Source organism: Mirounga leonina, unplaced genomic scaffold (genome assembly GCF_011800145.1).
Source record: "Mirounga leonina isolate KUSES-001 unplaced genomic scaffold, KU_Mleo_1.0 Mir_171, whole genome shotgun sequence".
In the NCBI taxonomy this organism is placed as follows: Eukaryota; Metazoa; Chordata; class Mammalia; order Carnivora; family Phocidae; genus Mirounga; species Mirounga leonina.
The window spans coordinates 9,129,694-9,146,065 of NW_023270436.1; the positions used below are offsets into that span (position 1 = coordinate 9,129,694).

At 38.4% G+C, this 16,372-nt stretch overlaps 1 protein-coding gene across 1 annotated transcript in view; it reads right to left on the reverse strand.

Annotated features, from left to right (window-relative positions):
- ATXN2 (ataxin 2) overlaps positions 1–16,372 on the reverse strand; it is a 119,294-nt gene that overhangs the window by 83,822 nt on the left and 19,100 nt on the right. Inside the window, 4 exon segments of the mRNA XM_035017010.1 lie at positions 181–331; positions 900–971; positions 1,469–1,528; positions 3,247–3,280. Coding sequence (XP_034872901.1) covers positions 181–331; positions 900–971; positions 1,469–1,528; positions 3,247–3,280 — 317 coding nt within the window.

Genomic DNA, 16,372 nt, shown 5'->3' on the forward strand with positions numbered 1-16,372 from the left:
TAAATATTTTCCAACAAAAATGCATTAAAATTCCCATTTGTCTTAATCAGGTTATTCTAAAAAAAAAAAAAAAAATTTTTTTCTTTAAAAAAAAAAAAAGGTCTGTATAATTGATATATAGAGTCTTTGTTTAAATAAATCTTATAAACCATGAAGCGTATTTAGGAAATCAAAATTCACCTCTTCTTGCATAACTGGAGTCCATATCTTTAAACTGTACCACAACAAAGTCTGAACACTTGAACAAAATACTCTCCATTATTTCTTCACGTTTTGGCCCCGAACTGGATTCCATACTTTTCTCATGTGCAGCATCAAGTACCAAATCACACTAAAATGAGAAGCATGAGTAAATATTCAAAATATTTATAAAATAAAATATGACAGGGATTCTTTAGCACATCAAGGTACTATTTCTTATAGGTCTTTGACAAAAATAATCTAGGTCAAAAGCACCTTATAATCATACTTTTTTCTGGGAAATATGACCTATTATCTATTGCATCATTCAAAAATCCTCTTATCTAAAGGTTGATCCTTGCTACCATAGTCTGTTTTTAGTATATTAATGGTGATAAAGAAGAAAATAATGAACCACTCAATCCCCCTTCTAGCCCCCAATGCTGGAAAAGGTCAAGATATTTTAATAAGCACACAGAGCAAGTTTAATTATACAAACCAGTCTATAAAATAATCAGTATTTGAAACTGAAGAGCAAAATCAAAGCGGTTTTAAAAAGTGCTTTAAAGAACATGAAAATGTGACAAGCATGCCCACCTCACAACTATAAATTGCTAAATCAGAAACTAACAGACAGTGTCAGGAAGCCATACAAACATACAGTAGTTGATGATTCATGGGGTTTTACATATAACAAAAAGGAAAAGAGTAAAAATTACCTTAGGACTGTATGTTTTAAAAACTCCTTCATATATACCTCCATTTTTCACTTGTACTTCACATTTGGATCCCTAAAAACATACAATTAATTTATCAAAGAAACAGTGTGCTACCCAGTCAGGAGGGATAATTGTTTACATTTTACTTTTTATATAGCTCACCAGGCTTCATTCAGCATATTAGGTAGTCACTGACAGAACAATAAAAAAATTCTAAAACATTAACAATACACTGAATTCTCAAAATTCCTCAGGAGGCCCTGCTCAGAGTTTGCAGTATGAATTTAAATACTGAACTTAAATATTTCTGATTCTGGATTTAATAGGTGACAAAATAATGCACTAAAAACAATCAACTACTACTATTATTTTATACACAGCAGGGTTAACAAGAATGCTTTTATAGTGAGTCACAATAGTTTGGATGGAGTTCTATTTTTTCTAAATAATCCTGATTAAATGTGACCTAAGAAATGTTACTTTGAGAATCATTCATCTACATTTTAACATCATCAAATTACTTTACTGCACTCCCAAGGCAGTTTCTCCCCAATAATCTGGTAACTTACAACAACTGACGTAAGTATATGAACCATCCTCATATTTGCATAAATTCCATCAAAAGAAATCTAGAATATTAAGAAAAAAAACATTATTAGCAATCAGTATTTATCCTTGTCTATATATTAAAGTTAACATTTATTTTGTTACAAAATGCTTAGTTAAGTTTATAATACCTTACATGCATTAAAGAAAGACTTGGTTTACTATGATCTTTTGTTTCTTTAGAGAACAGAAGCTTAAGTTTTCAACAGTGAAAACAGTCATACCATCTAACAATGTTTTGACTACATGTGATACAAAAAAATCAAGTGAACTTCCATATACGAGACAAAACCACAGAAACAGAGGACAGATCAAAGGTTGGGGGGGCGCCTGGGTGGCTCAGTCTGTTAAGCGGCTGCCTTCGGCTCAGGTCATGATCCTGGGGTCTTGGGATCGAGCCCCACATCCGGCTCCCTGCTCAGCGGAAAGCCTATTTCTCCCTCTCCATCTGCCTGTCACTCTGCCTACTTGTGCTGTCTCTCTGTCAAATAAATAAATAAAATCTTAAAAAAAAAAAAAAAAGGTTGGGGAGCAGAGGGAGGAGGGATCACTACAAAGCGGCATAAGTGATTTTTCAAGGTGAGAGAACTGTCCCATTATCTTGACTGTGGTGGTGGTTACACAACTGTATGCATCAAAACTCAAAGACCTGAGGGGCGTGGGAGGGATGGGGTGGCTGAGTGATGGACACTGGGGAGGGTATATACTATGGTGAGCGCTGTGAATTGTGTAAAGCTGATGAATCACAGACCTGTACCCCTGAAACAAATAATACATGTTTTTGTTTTTGTTTTTTAAAGATTTTATTTATTTGACAGAGAGAGACACAGTGAGAGAGGGAACACAAGCAGGGGGAGTGGGTGAGGGAGAAGCAGGCTCCCCGCTCTGCGGGGAGCCCGATGCAGGGCTCGATCCCAGGACCCTGGGATCATGACCTGGGCCAAAGGCAGACGCCCAACGATTGAGCCACCCAGGCACCCCAATACATTATATATTAATAAAAAAAAATTAAAGACTCAAAGACCTGTACACTAAATAGGGTTAAGTATACATAAATAAATAAATGGGGTGGAGGAGTGTGCACCTTTGTCAAAAACCCTTGACTATCTATCTTCTCTTAGCATATATGAATCAATGATAGTGCTCTTAGGTCTCATCAACCACACCACTCCTTACTACATAAGCATGTGTCCTTCTGATTCGAAATAAGAATATCTGTCCAGTAATGGCAAAGTCTGAAAGATCAATGACAGTTTCACATTTATTTTTTCCAATCACAAGAAACTGCCCTTCATGCCCAGTTTAATTTTCTTGATAAAGTTCTAAAATTTAAAACCAGAAGGCCCTTTCCAAGGGAGAAAAATGGAAGGACTTAAAAGAGGGCATTAATTCAAAATCAAAACCCCAAAGAACTTTGCAAACTCTAGTCCTGGTGTTACACTTATCTTTTTTGGGTGTTATTCATTTAGATTTGCTTTTAGCCATTTATAAAACAACAAATGACTTATTACTTTGCATGAAAAATACTATTTACAGATTATTTGACATTTTATATGTAGAATCATCTCAAAAAACAACACATATAGCTAATAATTTTATACCAAACAGTACTGAGATATAAAAGTTATAGGAGATATAAAACCCAAGCAAAAGGATTCCTTTTCACCTTGGCTTTGGTCTATGGTTCAGAAATAATATTTTAGTTACCATTCTTCCAAACAAGTGACATTAAATTACTCACCGTGGATTGAGGCAGTCCTTTGCTGTTTCGACCTCTGAAAAAATGAAACGTTTATTAAGTTCAACAGGCTAAACAAGCTAAAAAAAATATTTTCAAATTTAAAGTATCTTATAATTCCATTCAAATAAAGCATAGATAATCTGTGGGGAAGGCTAATCTAATATTAAGTATAAAGGCTACCTAAGAATGGTTCCCTCTGTGCTTTGCTGGCTCAGAGACCCAAAACAGGTATGTATCATGGGAGGGAAGAAGGAGGAAAGAATGTGAACATGACCAAAATAAAATAAGTGAAGTAAAAATAAAAATAGCCTACTGGAAAAAAATAACCAATTCTAAACATAATAATCTTTACTCCCAAAGTAACCTATCGCTCTGTTACAGAAAGCTACTTAGGAATAAAATATAAATTCTACTCCTGATTTAACTGACAAATTATTGACTGGCATCAAAGTCACCTCCCATGTTTTTCCCTTACCTCTAAAAATAGGCACTATGTTTACAACTGCAGAAAACATTTGAAAATAAGTTAAAGCATTCAAAGCACTTTCACTTCTAAATACCTCTGTCAGGATCTATATAACAAGTACTTTTCCCTGCCAATCCCCTACCTCGAAACAATGCAGTACACCAAAGTCAGCTGTCAAGTTATTTCCAATAAGGTGGACTCAAGTGAATTTAGTTACAGAGTATAATACAACCTAAGGCTTGGGCGCCTGGGTGGCTCAGTCGGTTAAGCGACTGCCTTCGGCTCAGGTCATGATCCTGGAGTCCCGGGATCGAGTCCCGCATCGGGCTCCCTGCTCGGCAGGGAGTCTGCTTCTCCCGCTGACCCTCCCCCCTCTCATGCTCTACCTCATTCTCTCTCAAATAAATGAATAAAATCTTTAAAAAAAAAAAAATACAACCTAAGGCTTATTCCACTGGAAAAGATTAGGCTCCTTATGAAATGATAAAAACATTAGTAACATAAAATGTTATATTCCTCATAAACATTAATTACTCTGGAGTAACAGGACTGGAATCTCTTTTTTTTAGAGACAGGGAAAGTGTGAGCAGGGGAGGGGCAAAGGGAGAGAGAGAATCCTAAGTGGGGCCCACACGCAGCATGGAGCTGGACTCAGGGCTCAATCTCGTGACCCTGAGGTCATGACCTGAGCCGAAATCAAGAGTCGATGCTTAATCGACTGAACTACCCACGCACACCTGGAATCTCATTTTAATGAAATAAACAAAATACTCAGGGGCGCCTGGGTGGCTCAGTCGTTAAGCGTCTGCCTTCGGCTCATGTCGTGATCCCAGGGTCCTGGGATCGAGCCCCGCATCAGGCTCCCTGCTCCGCGGGAAGCCTGCTTCTCCCTCTCCCACTCCCCCTGCTTGTGTTCCTTCTCTCACTGTGTCTCGATCTGTCAAATAAATAAATAAAATGTTTAAAAAAAAAAATACTCAAATTAAGTCACAAATCCAAACAGAAGCACAATTCAGGTCTAAAAAGTCTTAAGAGTATGAATGGTACCAATTCCCAGTAAAACAGCACTGATCCTAGAACTCCAAGGACAGGGCTGGTTTGCTCTCCAACTCAGTCACCCTCTCTCATCTAGAAAATAACATCTTAGACCAAAGCACCTCTGAAAGTCCTTCCATTTCTAACATTCTGATTCTGTAACTCTTTGCCTCACACACAGCACAGAGAAATTCCTGAAGTTCACAGAATAGGACTAATAATACCATTTATAACACTACAAACCAGATACTACAGTAAGCACTACGTCAAATCTCTCAACCCTAACTTTACAGGTGAAGAAACTGAACCTTAGTTAAATATCTTGACCAAAATCATCTGGCTAAAGAACAGTAGAGCTCCTATTTTAACCAGGTGATCCAAAGTCTAGGCTTTTCATTTCTAGGTTATATTCTGCCTCCCTAAAATTGCATCACAAGGAATAAACTAACTTCACAATTAAACCTGACCAAATTTTTACATTTTTTTCAAGCATCATTTGAATTTATTGGGTTTTTCTAATTATTTGTAGTCTGTAACCAAAGGCTCCCAAAGGGCTAAAAATCCTGCTTAGGATTATCTTATCTCAGTGGTTGCTGAGATGCCAGAGTTAAGACTTAAACAAATGCCACCAATTAAGTACCTTTAAATTCATGTGGCATCCCCACAAAGCTATTTAAAAGAATTTACAGACCCTCTATAGAAGTCACAGTATGTTTTTATTGATTATACAATTACATCTTTGACTAATAAAGAACAACTGTTTTGACAATCCATTTTACTTAGAACAAATCACTCAACAAAGAAAATAATAAAAGACAGCGGTATAAAATGGTACAGAGTGTAGAAACAACAGATTTCCACTGACCAAACCAGGAAGCTGAATAACCAAGGGGAATGTTAGCATATCACAGTAGCATTTTCTGAAGCTTATGCTCAAGTTCAAATTAATTCTTTTTTTTTTCTTTTGGGATCCACTTAGATTATGCTTTACTTTTAACTTTTTTCTTTAGTGTTTTGGAACAAAGCATCTTAATGTTTCCTATAGTAACAAAAACTGAATTTCAAAGAAGCCAAGATCGGGGCACCTGGGTGGCTCAGGTCATGATCCCCAGGTCCTGGGATGGAGCCCGCACTGGGCTCCCTGCTAAGCATGGAGCCTGCTTCTCCCTCTCCTGCTCGCCCTGCTTGTGCACGCTCTCTCTCTCTCAAATAAATAAATAAAATCTTAAAAAAAAAAAAAAAAGCCAAGATCATACTCTAGTCCTAAATATACTTATTAGATGGGTCAGATTTAACAGAACAACCATATCGAGGATTCTATGCTTTCAATTGTTACTGAATATGAAGTTAAGGTGTGATTCAAAATGCCAAATTAATATAAAGAAATTTTTTAAATGATTGTTTATATTGCTTCAAAATAATACAGGAGGGAGGAAATAGGTGGGGTTATAATGAAGTAAGACTGGCATGGCATGAGTTGCTAACCGTTGAAAGTAGGTGACAGGTGTGTAGGGGTTCAATATATCATTCTGCCTGCTTTTTACAATTTCCTTAAGTTAAACATAAAAAGTACCTTCTGATATGATGCAATTGGAGCCCAGATTTAATCAAGACCTACTAGTTTACAGGAAACATGGTGTGGGAGAATGTATTAATTGATACCATGAGGTTACAAATCAGCTAAACCCAGAATGTGGTAAACCTGACATAACAAATGACAGCTTCTTCAACAATTAAGTGGCAGGAGAAGAAAAAAAACATAGCAGAGGGAGGGAAAATTATAAATTTAAAGACACATAAATGAAAAAACAAAGTGTCGCCTCTCAATTTCAAAACTTATTACAAAGCTACAGTGATCAAAGTAGTGTGGTACTGACATAAGGACAGACATAAAATAAAATGGAATAGAGAGCCCAGAAATAAACCCTCACACATGTGCTGAACCCTTACACCTTATAACAAATAAAAAACTAACTCAAAATGGGTCAAAGATGCAAATTTAAGACATAAAACTATGAAACTCTTAGAATAAAACATAGGGGACAAGTCTTCATGACTCTGAATTTGGCAATGATTTCTTAACTGTGACACCAAAGTGCATAGACAACATAAAAAAAAAACAAAACAGTAAAAAGGACTTCATCAAAATTAAAAACTTTTGTGCAAAGGATTATCAGTTATCAGAGTGAAAAGACAACACTTTTCAGAATGAGAGAAGGTATGTGCATTTCATATATCTGATAAAGGGTTCATTCCAGAATACATAACTATAGCTCAATAACAAAAGAACATACAACCCAATTCAAAAATGGGCCAAACACTTGAATAGCATTCCTCCAAAGAAGTCATACAATTAGCCAATAAGCACATGAAAAGATGTTCAACATCACTGTCATCAGTAAAAATGCAAATCAAAACCACAATGAGCTACTACCACTTCACCTGCACTACTATAGCTATTATCAAAAAGACAAAAAATCACAAGTGTTGGCAAAAAATTGGAAACTTATTTTCCAACTGGAAAAACTGGAATCCTTGTGCACTACCTGTGGGAATGTAAAATGGTATAGCTACTGTGGAAGACAGTATGGCAGTTCCTCAAAAATTTAAACAGGACTACCATATGATCCAGCAATTACCACATCAGAATATATATCCAAAATAACTAAAAGCAGGGATCTGGGGACAACTGGATGGCTCAGTCGGTTAAGTGTCTGACTTCAGCTCAGGTCATGATCCTGGGGTTCTGGGATCAAGCTGTGCGTTGGGCTCCCTACTTGGCAGGGAGTCTGCTTCTCCCTCTCCTTCTGCCCCACCCTCCCGTTTGTGCTTTCTCTCTCGTTCGCTGCTCTCTCTCAAATAAATAAATAAAATCTTAAACAAAAAAACCTAAGAACTATGATTTATTAACATCTACTTTATTGTCCAAAATGTCTTTAATTTCTTAAAATAAAAAAATTCAATCCTCAAAGCCTTGAAATTCAAATGCCACCTTTTCAAGAAGCCTTCCTTGGATTACACCATCCCAATCAAATACACAGTGCTCTCTTCAACTCTCCAGACTGGAATTTGACATAACCAGATCTGTATTATAGTTACTGGTGACCTATCATATGCCCACTACTCAGGGCCATCACCTGACCAAACAGTGCTTTTGTGCAAATCAGAAAATGATGCCTCCTCCAGGGAGTCAAAGCCCCACACTAGAGAAAACAGTGTGATCAGCAGACAGTGCTTTTGCGAAAATTAGAAGAGGTACCAGAAATGGAGGTAGCCCCAAAGGCACATGGTGTGGCCAAAGAAACTCCTGGATTTCAAACATCCATTCATGTCCTTGGCCAAAAGCTCCTGGATGAAATAAAACCTAAACCAAGACTGGCAGACAGCATCTTTTTATACATCTTTGTACCATCTACCAAAATCAGCACAGAGGAACCGTAGCTCACATATGGCATATACTTAATAAATATCTAATGAATTAATGAGCCCAGTCAAAAAGAAAGAAAAAGATGGAGAAAGATTTCAAAGTAATCATTACGTAAATCAATGGTCAGCAAAATACAGCCCACAACCTGTTTTTGTTGAGATTCTGAGCTAAGTATGTTTTTAGGTAGGGATGGAGGGAGGAAGGCAGGAAGGGAAGGAGGAAAGAGGGGACAAACCAAGAAAAATATGCAACAGAGAAGTTGTATGGCCCATAACACGCCTAAAATACTAACTCTCTGGGTCATTTCAAGAAAAGCTGTTGACCTCTGTGCTGAAAACAAAATGGCTGCGATGTCAACAACTGCAATTTAAAAAATAAAGTCTAATGCTGTTTTACATGAACCATTACTTCTAAAACAAATTTCTTGATAGCTTATTACTTTTTTTCGTATAGGATTAATGTACACATAATTAAAAAACGTCATCAAAGTGCTCTTGTTCTTAATTATTTTTAAGCTTTACAATGGAATTGAGGTTGATCCAAATTTTGAAAAACCAAGGTATTTTACTAATGTACATCTGATAACAATACAAGTAAATTTCACAAAGTCAGGGACTTTGTATTGATTGTTGAATCAAAAGCACCTAGCATAAAATAATGAAGGGGTAAATGGTAGATTATAAAATAGACTTGACATACCACCTTGTGAATCTCATGAGAATCTTGATTAGAATTATAAAAAAATGATGAGACATTTGAACTGGAGGTTCTAGCTTGGGCCATATCAAGGCAAGAAAAAGAAATAAAAGGCACCATGATTGGACAGAAAAAAGGAAAACTGTCTTTAATAATAAAGACAGCATGATCATTTATGCAGAAAATCCTAAGAGAATCTGCAAAAAGCTACTAGAAATAAGAGCTTAGCAAAGCTAACTCAAAATGGATCGATGACCTAATCACAAAAGGGTTAAATGAAACCTTTAAAAGAAAATAGGGGAGAAAATCTTTATAACCTTTGGTTAGACGAAGATTTCAGATAGGACAAAAAAACGCAAACCATAAAAACAAAAAACTGACAAATTAGACTTCATCAAAGTTTTAAGTATTCTGTCCTTTGAAAGACTGTTAAGAAAAATTAAGTCAACCCACAGACAAGGAAATATTTGAGAATGTAAGTCTGATTATAGATTTATACCCAGAATATACAAAGAACTCCTACAACTTATTAAGAAGATAAATAGCCCAATAAGTGGGCAGAAGACTTACACAGTCATTTAACCAAATAAGACTTAGTCGGTAAAATTAAAGCCTGATAATAATCACTAGGAAGGATGCCAAGCAACTGAAACCCTCACACACCACTGGTGGGAAAAGGAAATCTAGATTCCTTTTCCTGGAAAAGAGTTTGGCATTTTCTTATAAAGTTAAACATACTACGGTGCCCAGGTGGCTCAGTCGGTGAAGCATCTGCCTTCCGCCCAGGTCATGATCCAAGGGTTCTGGGATCGAGTTCCGCACTGGCTCCCTGCTCACTGGGGAGTCTGCTTCTCTCTCCGTCCCTCCCCTCCCCCCATTCATCCTCTCTCTCGCTCTCAAAAATAAAAATACTTTAAAAAATAAAGTTAAACATACTAAATACAACCTAGCAATCCCACTCCCAGGTAATTATTCAAGACCAATGAATGTGAATGTTCAGAGCTGATTTATTCACATAGCCAAATACTAAAAACAGTTCAAATGTCTATTACCTGATGAATGAATAAACATATTGTAGTAGTACATCCTTAACAGAGTAATACTACTCAGTAATAAAGTTACAAATTACTGATACATGCTACACACAACTGGGATGAATTTCAAAAGCACTGCGCTAAAGGAAAGAAGCTAAAGGAAAGAAGCTAGACACAAATGATCCCATTTATATGACATTCTAGAAAGGCAAATCTATAAATAATCAGATCAATGAATGACTGCCATGGGCTAAGGAAGAAAGGATATTTATTATAAAAGTACAGAGGGAACTTTATAGGGTGGTATCTTGTGACAGTGATTGCGTGACTATACACATTTATTAAAACTCAAAGAACTTTACACTGCATAGGATGAGTTTACTGCATGTAAACTGTACCTCAAAATATCTGCCGCCACTCCCCAAACTAAAGGCAAATCCAAAGAAAAAAGAAACCCCTAACACATATACCTAAAAAAGGTTGAATTTTTTTTTTTAAGATTTTATTTATTTATTTGAGAGAGAGAATGAAAGACAGAGAGCACGAGAGGGAAGAGGGTCACAGGGAGAAGCAGACCCCCTGCTGAGCAGGGAGCCCGACGTGGGACTCGATCCCGGGACTCCAGGATCATGACCTGAGCCGAAGGCAGTTGCTCAACCAACTGAGCCACCCAGGCGCCCAAAAGGTTGAATTTTATAACAAAATTAATCTGATGTTAAAAATTCATTATATTGGGGCACCTGGGTGGCTCAAGATGGTTAAGTGTCTACCTTCGACTCGGGTCACAATCCCAGGGCCTGGGATTGAGCCCCATGTGGGACTCCCAGCTCAGTGAGGAGTCTGCTTCTCCCTCTGCCCCTCCCCGCTTGCGCTCTCTACGTCTCTCTTCCTCTCAAATGAGTAAAACCTTTAAAAAAAATTCATTATACTGCACACTTAAAATTGGTAAATTTTACTGTATGTAAGTTATACTTCAGTAGTAAAGCTGATTATTTAAAAGACACACAATTGGGAAAATTTGAATTGACTAGACATTAAAGATTACTTGAGAATTAGGGCGCCTGGGTAGCTCAGTTGGTTAAATTTTACTTGAGAATTTTAATTTTTTACATGTGATAATGCTTTGATTTTTTTATTTTAAGTAATCTCTACCCCCAATGTGGGGCTTGAACTCATGACCGTGAGATCAAGAGTCACACGCTCTACTGACTAAGCCAGCCAGGTGTCACTACACGTGATGTTTTTAAAACTTCCATTCTCTTAGAGAGATATATATTGAAATATTTACAGAAGAAATGACATGTCAGGAATTGCTTTAAAATAATATGGGAACCTACAGTAACCTAGATAGTATGCTGCCAACATAAGGACAGATAAAAGAGCAATGAAATAGCATTCACAGTCCAGAAATAAATTCTTACAGTTATGGTCCAATGATTTTTAAGAAGAGCCAAGACAACTTATTGGGGAAATAATAGTCTTTTCAACAAATGGCACTGGCACAACGAGATATCCATATGCAAAAGAATGTAGCTGGACCTCTACCTTACACCATATATAAAAATTCCAAATGGACCAAATACCTAAATGTAAAGGCAGTAAAACTATAAAAACTCTTAGAAGAAAAAAAATAGGGGTAAATCTTCAAGACCTTGGATTTGGCAATGGATTCTTTGTTTTTGTTTGTTTGGGTTTTGTTTTGTTTTGTTTTTTAAGATTTTATTTATTTGACAGAGAGACACACAGCAAGAGAGCACAAGCCGGGGGAGTGGGAAAGGGAGAAGCAGGATCCCCGCTGAGCAGGGAGCCCGATGTGGGGCTCGATCCCAGGACCCTGGGATCATGACCTGAGCAGAAGGCAGCCCCTTAACCAACTGAGCCACCCAGGTGCCCGTTTGGGTTTTTTTAAAAGATTTTATTTATTTGAAAGAGAGACAGAGACAGAGAGAGCACACGCATAAGCTGAGGGAGGAGAAGAAGCAGACTACCCTGCTGAGTAGGAAGCATGACACGGGGCTCACAACAGGGCTCGATCCCAGAACCCTGGGATTATGACCTGAGCGGAAGGCAGTTGCTTAACCAGTTGAGCCACCCAGGAGCCCTTGGCAATGGATTCATAGATAGGACTCTAAAAGCACAAACAATGGATGAAAATATAAATGGAACTTCGTCAAAATCAGAAATTTGGGGCTCCTGGCTGGCTCAGTAAGTAGTGGACGCAACTCTTGATCTCAGGGTTGTGAGTTCAAGCCCCACACTGGGCCTAGAGCTTACTTACTGGAAAAAAAAAATCAAAAATTTTTTGTTGCAAAATACATCAATAAAACAATAGCAAAAAAAACCCCAAAAACTAAAACCCCCCAGAAATATGAAGGGACTATGGATAAATTATAGAAGAGATCTCAGGATCTCTTCCTAATCCAGGAAGCCAAAAGCACTAGGACTCCAGAGTGCAGTGTTTAAAAACAGAGGGCATACCATACCAAAACCCAAAGGTCTACTCTACTGCCTTTTAGACAGCTCAGTTTCAAATCCTAGGCCAGCCACTTACAGTAACCCCAGAATGATTATTTAACCACTCCGGTCCCCAATTTTATCTGTAAAATGTTAATAAGAAAAGTCGCAGGGTTGGGGGTGCCTGGGTGGCTCAGTTTGTTGTGCATCTGACTCTTGGTATCAGCTCAGGTCATGATCTCAGGGTGGGGAGATCGAGCCCTGCATCAGGTTCCATGCTCGGTGGGGAGCCTGGTTCTCCCTCTCCCGCTGCCCCTGCTTATGCTTGCTCTGTCCAATAAATAAATAAAATTCTTGGGCACCTGGGTGGCTCAGTTGGTTAAGCGACTGCCTTCGGCTCAGGTCATGATCCTGGAGTCCCTGGATCGAGTCCCGCATCGGGCTCCCTGCTCGGCAGGGAGTCTTCTTCATCCTCTGACCCTATCCCCTCTCATGTGTTCTCTCTCTCTCATTCTCTCTCTCTCAAATAAATAAAATCTTTTAAAAAATAAATAAATTTCTTTAAAAAAAAAAATTCTTTTCCTCTGACCCTCCCCCTACTCACTCTCTCTCTCAAATCTTTAAAAAGTCACAGAGTCATTGAGGATCAAATAATACTCAAAATGTACATACACATACATATGTGCGCACGCACACACTCTCATTTGGACAAAAGTTATACTGTACACTTACAAAGTGGGGCTTTTTTTTTTTTTTTTTTTTTAAGATTTTATTTGACAGAGCGGCAGAGAGAGAGCACAAGTTAGGCAGAGCAGCAGGCAGAGGGAGAGGGAGAAGCAGGCTCCCCGCCGCGCAGGGAGCCTGACATGGGGCTCAATCCCAGGACCCCAGGATCATGACCTGGGCTGAAGGCAGACGCTTAACCACCTGAGCCATCCAGGTGCCCCCAAAGTGGGGCTTATTTTATGTCAAACTTCATTAAAAGTGTAAAATAAAGTCTGGCACAGAAGCAGCACTCAGTAACTTTATATTTAACAAATATTTATTGAATCAGCAAGATGAATACAGCCTTGCCTTCAGGCAGCTTACACTTCAGAGGTTATGTCTAGGACAAAAAGTTTAGAATGTATATTTTCATATCTATATTTTATCTGTTTCCTTCACCACCTGAGTAAGTAAAAACATACAGAAACAACCCAAGAGCACTTTTTTTTTTTTAAGTAGGCTCCATGCCCAATGTGGGGCTCAAACTCATGACCCTGAGATCAAGAGTTGCATGCTCTACTGAGCCAGCCAGGCACCCCCCAAAAACAGCTGGTAACTGAAACACATTTAAAAATCCAGCTAAGAATAAAATTCCTTCCCTTATCATTTCAAAATTCTGGGGGAAAATATGCAATTTCTATTGGTATTGCCATCCACAATATAATTATAGAACTTTTTATTTCTTCACTTTTCACCATTCTGCTCATTCATTACCATCTTTATTTTTTTTTTAATTTTATTTATTTATTTGAGAGAGAGAGAGAGAGAAACAGCAGGAGAGGGGAGAGGGTCAGAGGGAGAAACAGGCTCCCCACTGAGCCAGGAGCCCGATGCGGGGCTCGATCCCAGGACGCCGGGATCATGACCTGAGCCAAAGGCAGTCACTTAACCAACTGAGCCACCCAGGTGCCCCATTACCATCTTTCAACACTGCATCTATACATGTCATTTGCTAGTTTCTACAACTATTTCAACAGGCCTGAGTAACACTTATGCAATCAAAATATTCCACTGACCCAGATTTCTAGAACCAGAAATTGTTGTCTGGATGTAACTAATACTCTTTGGCACAGTAAGAAAGAATTCGACATACCTCCAACCCCTTTCCAGTAAGTTGTAATAATGCTCTTCTCCTCAGGTATTCACATGGCCACCTGCTTGTTATTTAGATCTCAACTTAAATGTCCCCTCCTCAGAAAGGCCTGCCCTGATCATATTATCAAAAGTAGTTCCCCAACATTGTAACATCCTGTTTTAGTACTTATTAGTAACTAATATTTAGTGCATCACAGAACTTAATATCTGAAATTCTATTACATGTTCATCTATTTACTTTGTCTCTGTCCACTTCCCACTCCCAGAATATAAACTCCATGAGGGCAAACACTTCTGTCTCCTTCACCCACTGTGTGCCCACAGCTTAACAGAGGTAGGTACACAGTAAATACTCTAAATCGCTGAATAAATTAAGTACACAGTACAGTTTATGTGAATTATGACAAGTATCCACTAGTTTAATTTCTTTTTATAGTACAGAAAAACTAGAGTTGTCAAGAGAAAGGACAACTAAAACCTCGAAATCTAACTCCAGCTCTTCGAGTTAATCACTTAGGTGAGTCATTTTGTTCTTCCCATTTCAGTTTTTTTATTAGAAAGGGAAAAAATTCTATAACTAGTACTTACTGAATAACTATTTCCTCACTGAAAAGATGAGTAAAGCTATTTTTTTTTCTTTTTAGCAAACTAAGGTGGACTGGCAACTCTAAATTCACACAAAACAACTGTCAGATTAATCCAGTCATTTAATCATCTAGAATCAATGTTTCAAAACAACTACCATCCCCATAAGAACTAATTTAACTTCTCTGCAAACTGCTGGGATTCAAATTCTGACCCTACTATCACTTCTAGCTCTGTGACCTTAACCTCATAACTTCAGCTCTTTGTGTCTCAATCTCAAATCTATAAAATGGTGGGGCGCCTGGGTGGCTCAGTCGTTAGGCGTCTGCCTTCAGCTCAGGTCATGGTCCCAGGGTCCCAGGTCATGGTCCCAGGGTCCCAGGGTCAGCTCAGGTCCCTGCTCAGCGGGGAAGCCTGTTTCTCCCTATCCCACTCCCCGTGTGTTCCCTCTCTTGCTGTGTCTCTGTCAAATAAATAAATAAAATCTTAAAAAAAAAATCTATAAAATGGTGATAAAAATAGTACCTTCTCAAAAAAAAAAAAAAAAAACACAAAAAAAACAGTATCTTCACATAAGGTTATAAAAAATTAAATGATACTCATATAGACAGCCTGGCTTAAGAACAATGCTTGGCACATTAAATAAATGCTTAGTAATTGTTGGCTTAATACAATTATTTTCCTCATATTACAGCACAAACTAAAGCTGTAAAAAAATATCTCTTTGGGACACCTGGGTGGCTCAGCCGGTTAAGCATCTGCTCAGGTCATGATCCTGGGGTCCTGGGATCGAGTCCCACATCGGGCTTCCCTTGCTCTGCGGGGAGCCTGCTTCTCTCTCTGCCTCTGCCTGCCACTCCCCCTGCTTGTGCTCTCTCTGTCAGATAAAGGAATGAGATCTTTAAAAAAATAAATAATTTTTTAAAAATTAAAAAAAATTCTCATTAGTATTTATTTCAAACTCACTTCATTCCTTCTCTAACTATAAGGGCTTCCAAATCTGTTTCCCTGCTTTCGTTAAGTGCCTCCCCTCCATTTCTTCCGCCACACTGTGAACCACATCTTTCTACACATACCATGTTGATAGCATCTTCTGCTTTAGCACAAACTTCCTTGCCTGGAACTTTCTCTTCTCTTCCATGGCCTCACTGAAAACTGCTCATCATTCCTCAAGATCCTCTCAACCCTCCTGCTTTTTTCAAGGTTTTTTTCCTCACCGCCCACCCACAGCAGTCATTCACTCCCTCCTCAGTGCTACCAGTTTACACTATCTGCATGCCTGCCTTCCCTACTACACTGAGTAACCTGGAAGCAGAGACGTTTCATTCATCTTTTAAGTTTTTAATTTGATTCCAGTTAGTTAACATACAGAGTTAGTTTCAGGTATACAATATAGTGGTTCAAGAATCATTCGGGCGCCTGGGTGGCTCAGTCGTTAAGCGTCTGCCTTCAGCTCAGGTCATGATCCCGGGGGTTCTGGGATCGAGTCCCACATCGGGCTCCTTGCTCGGCGGGGAGCCTGCTTCTCCCTCTGCCACTCCCTACCACTCTGCCTACTTGTGATTCCTC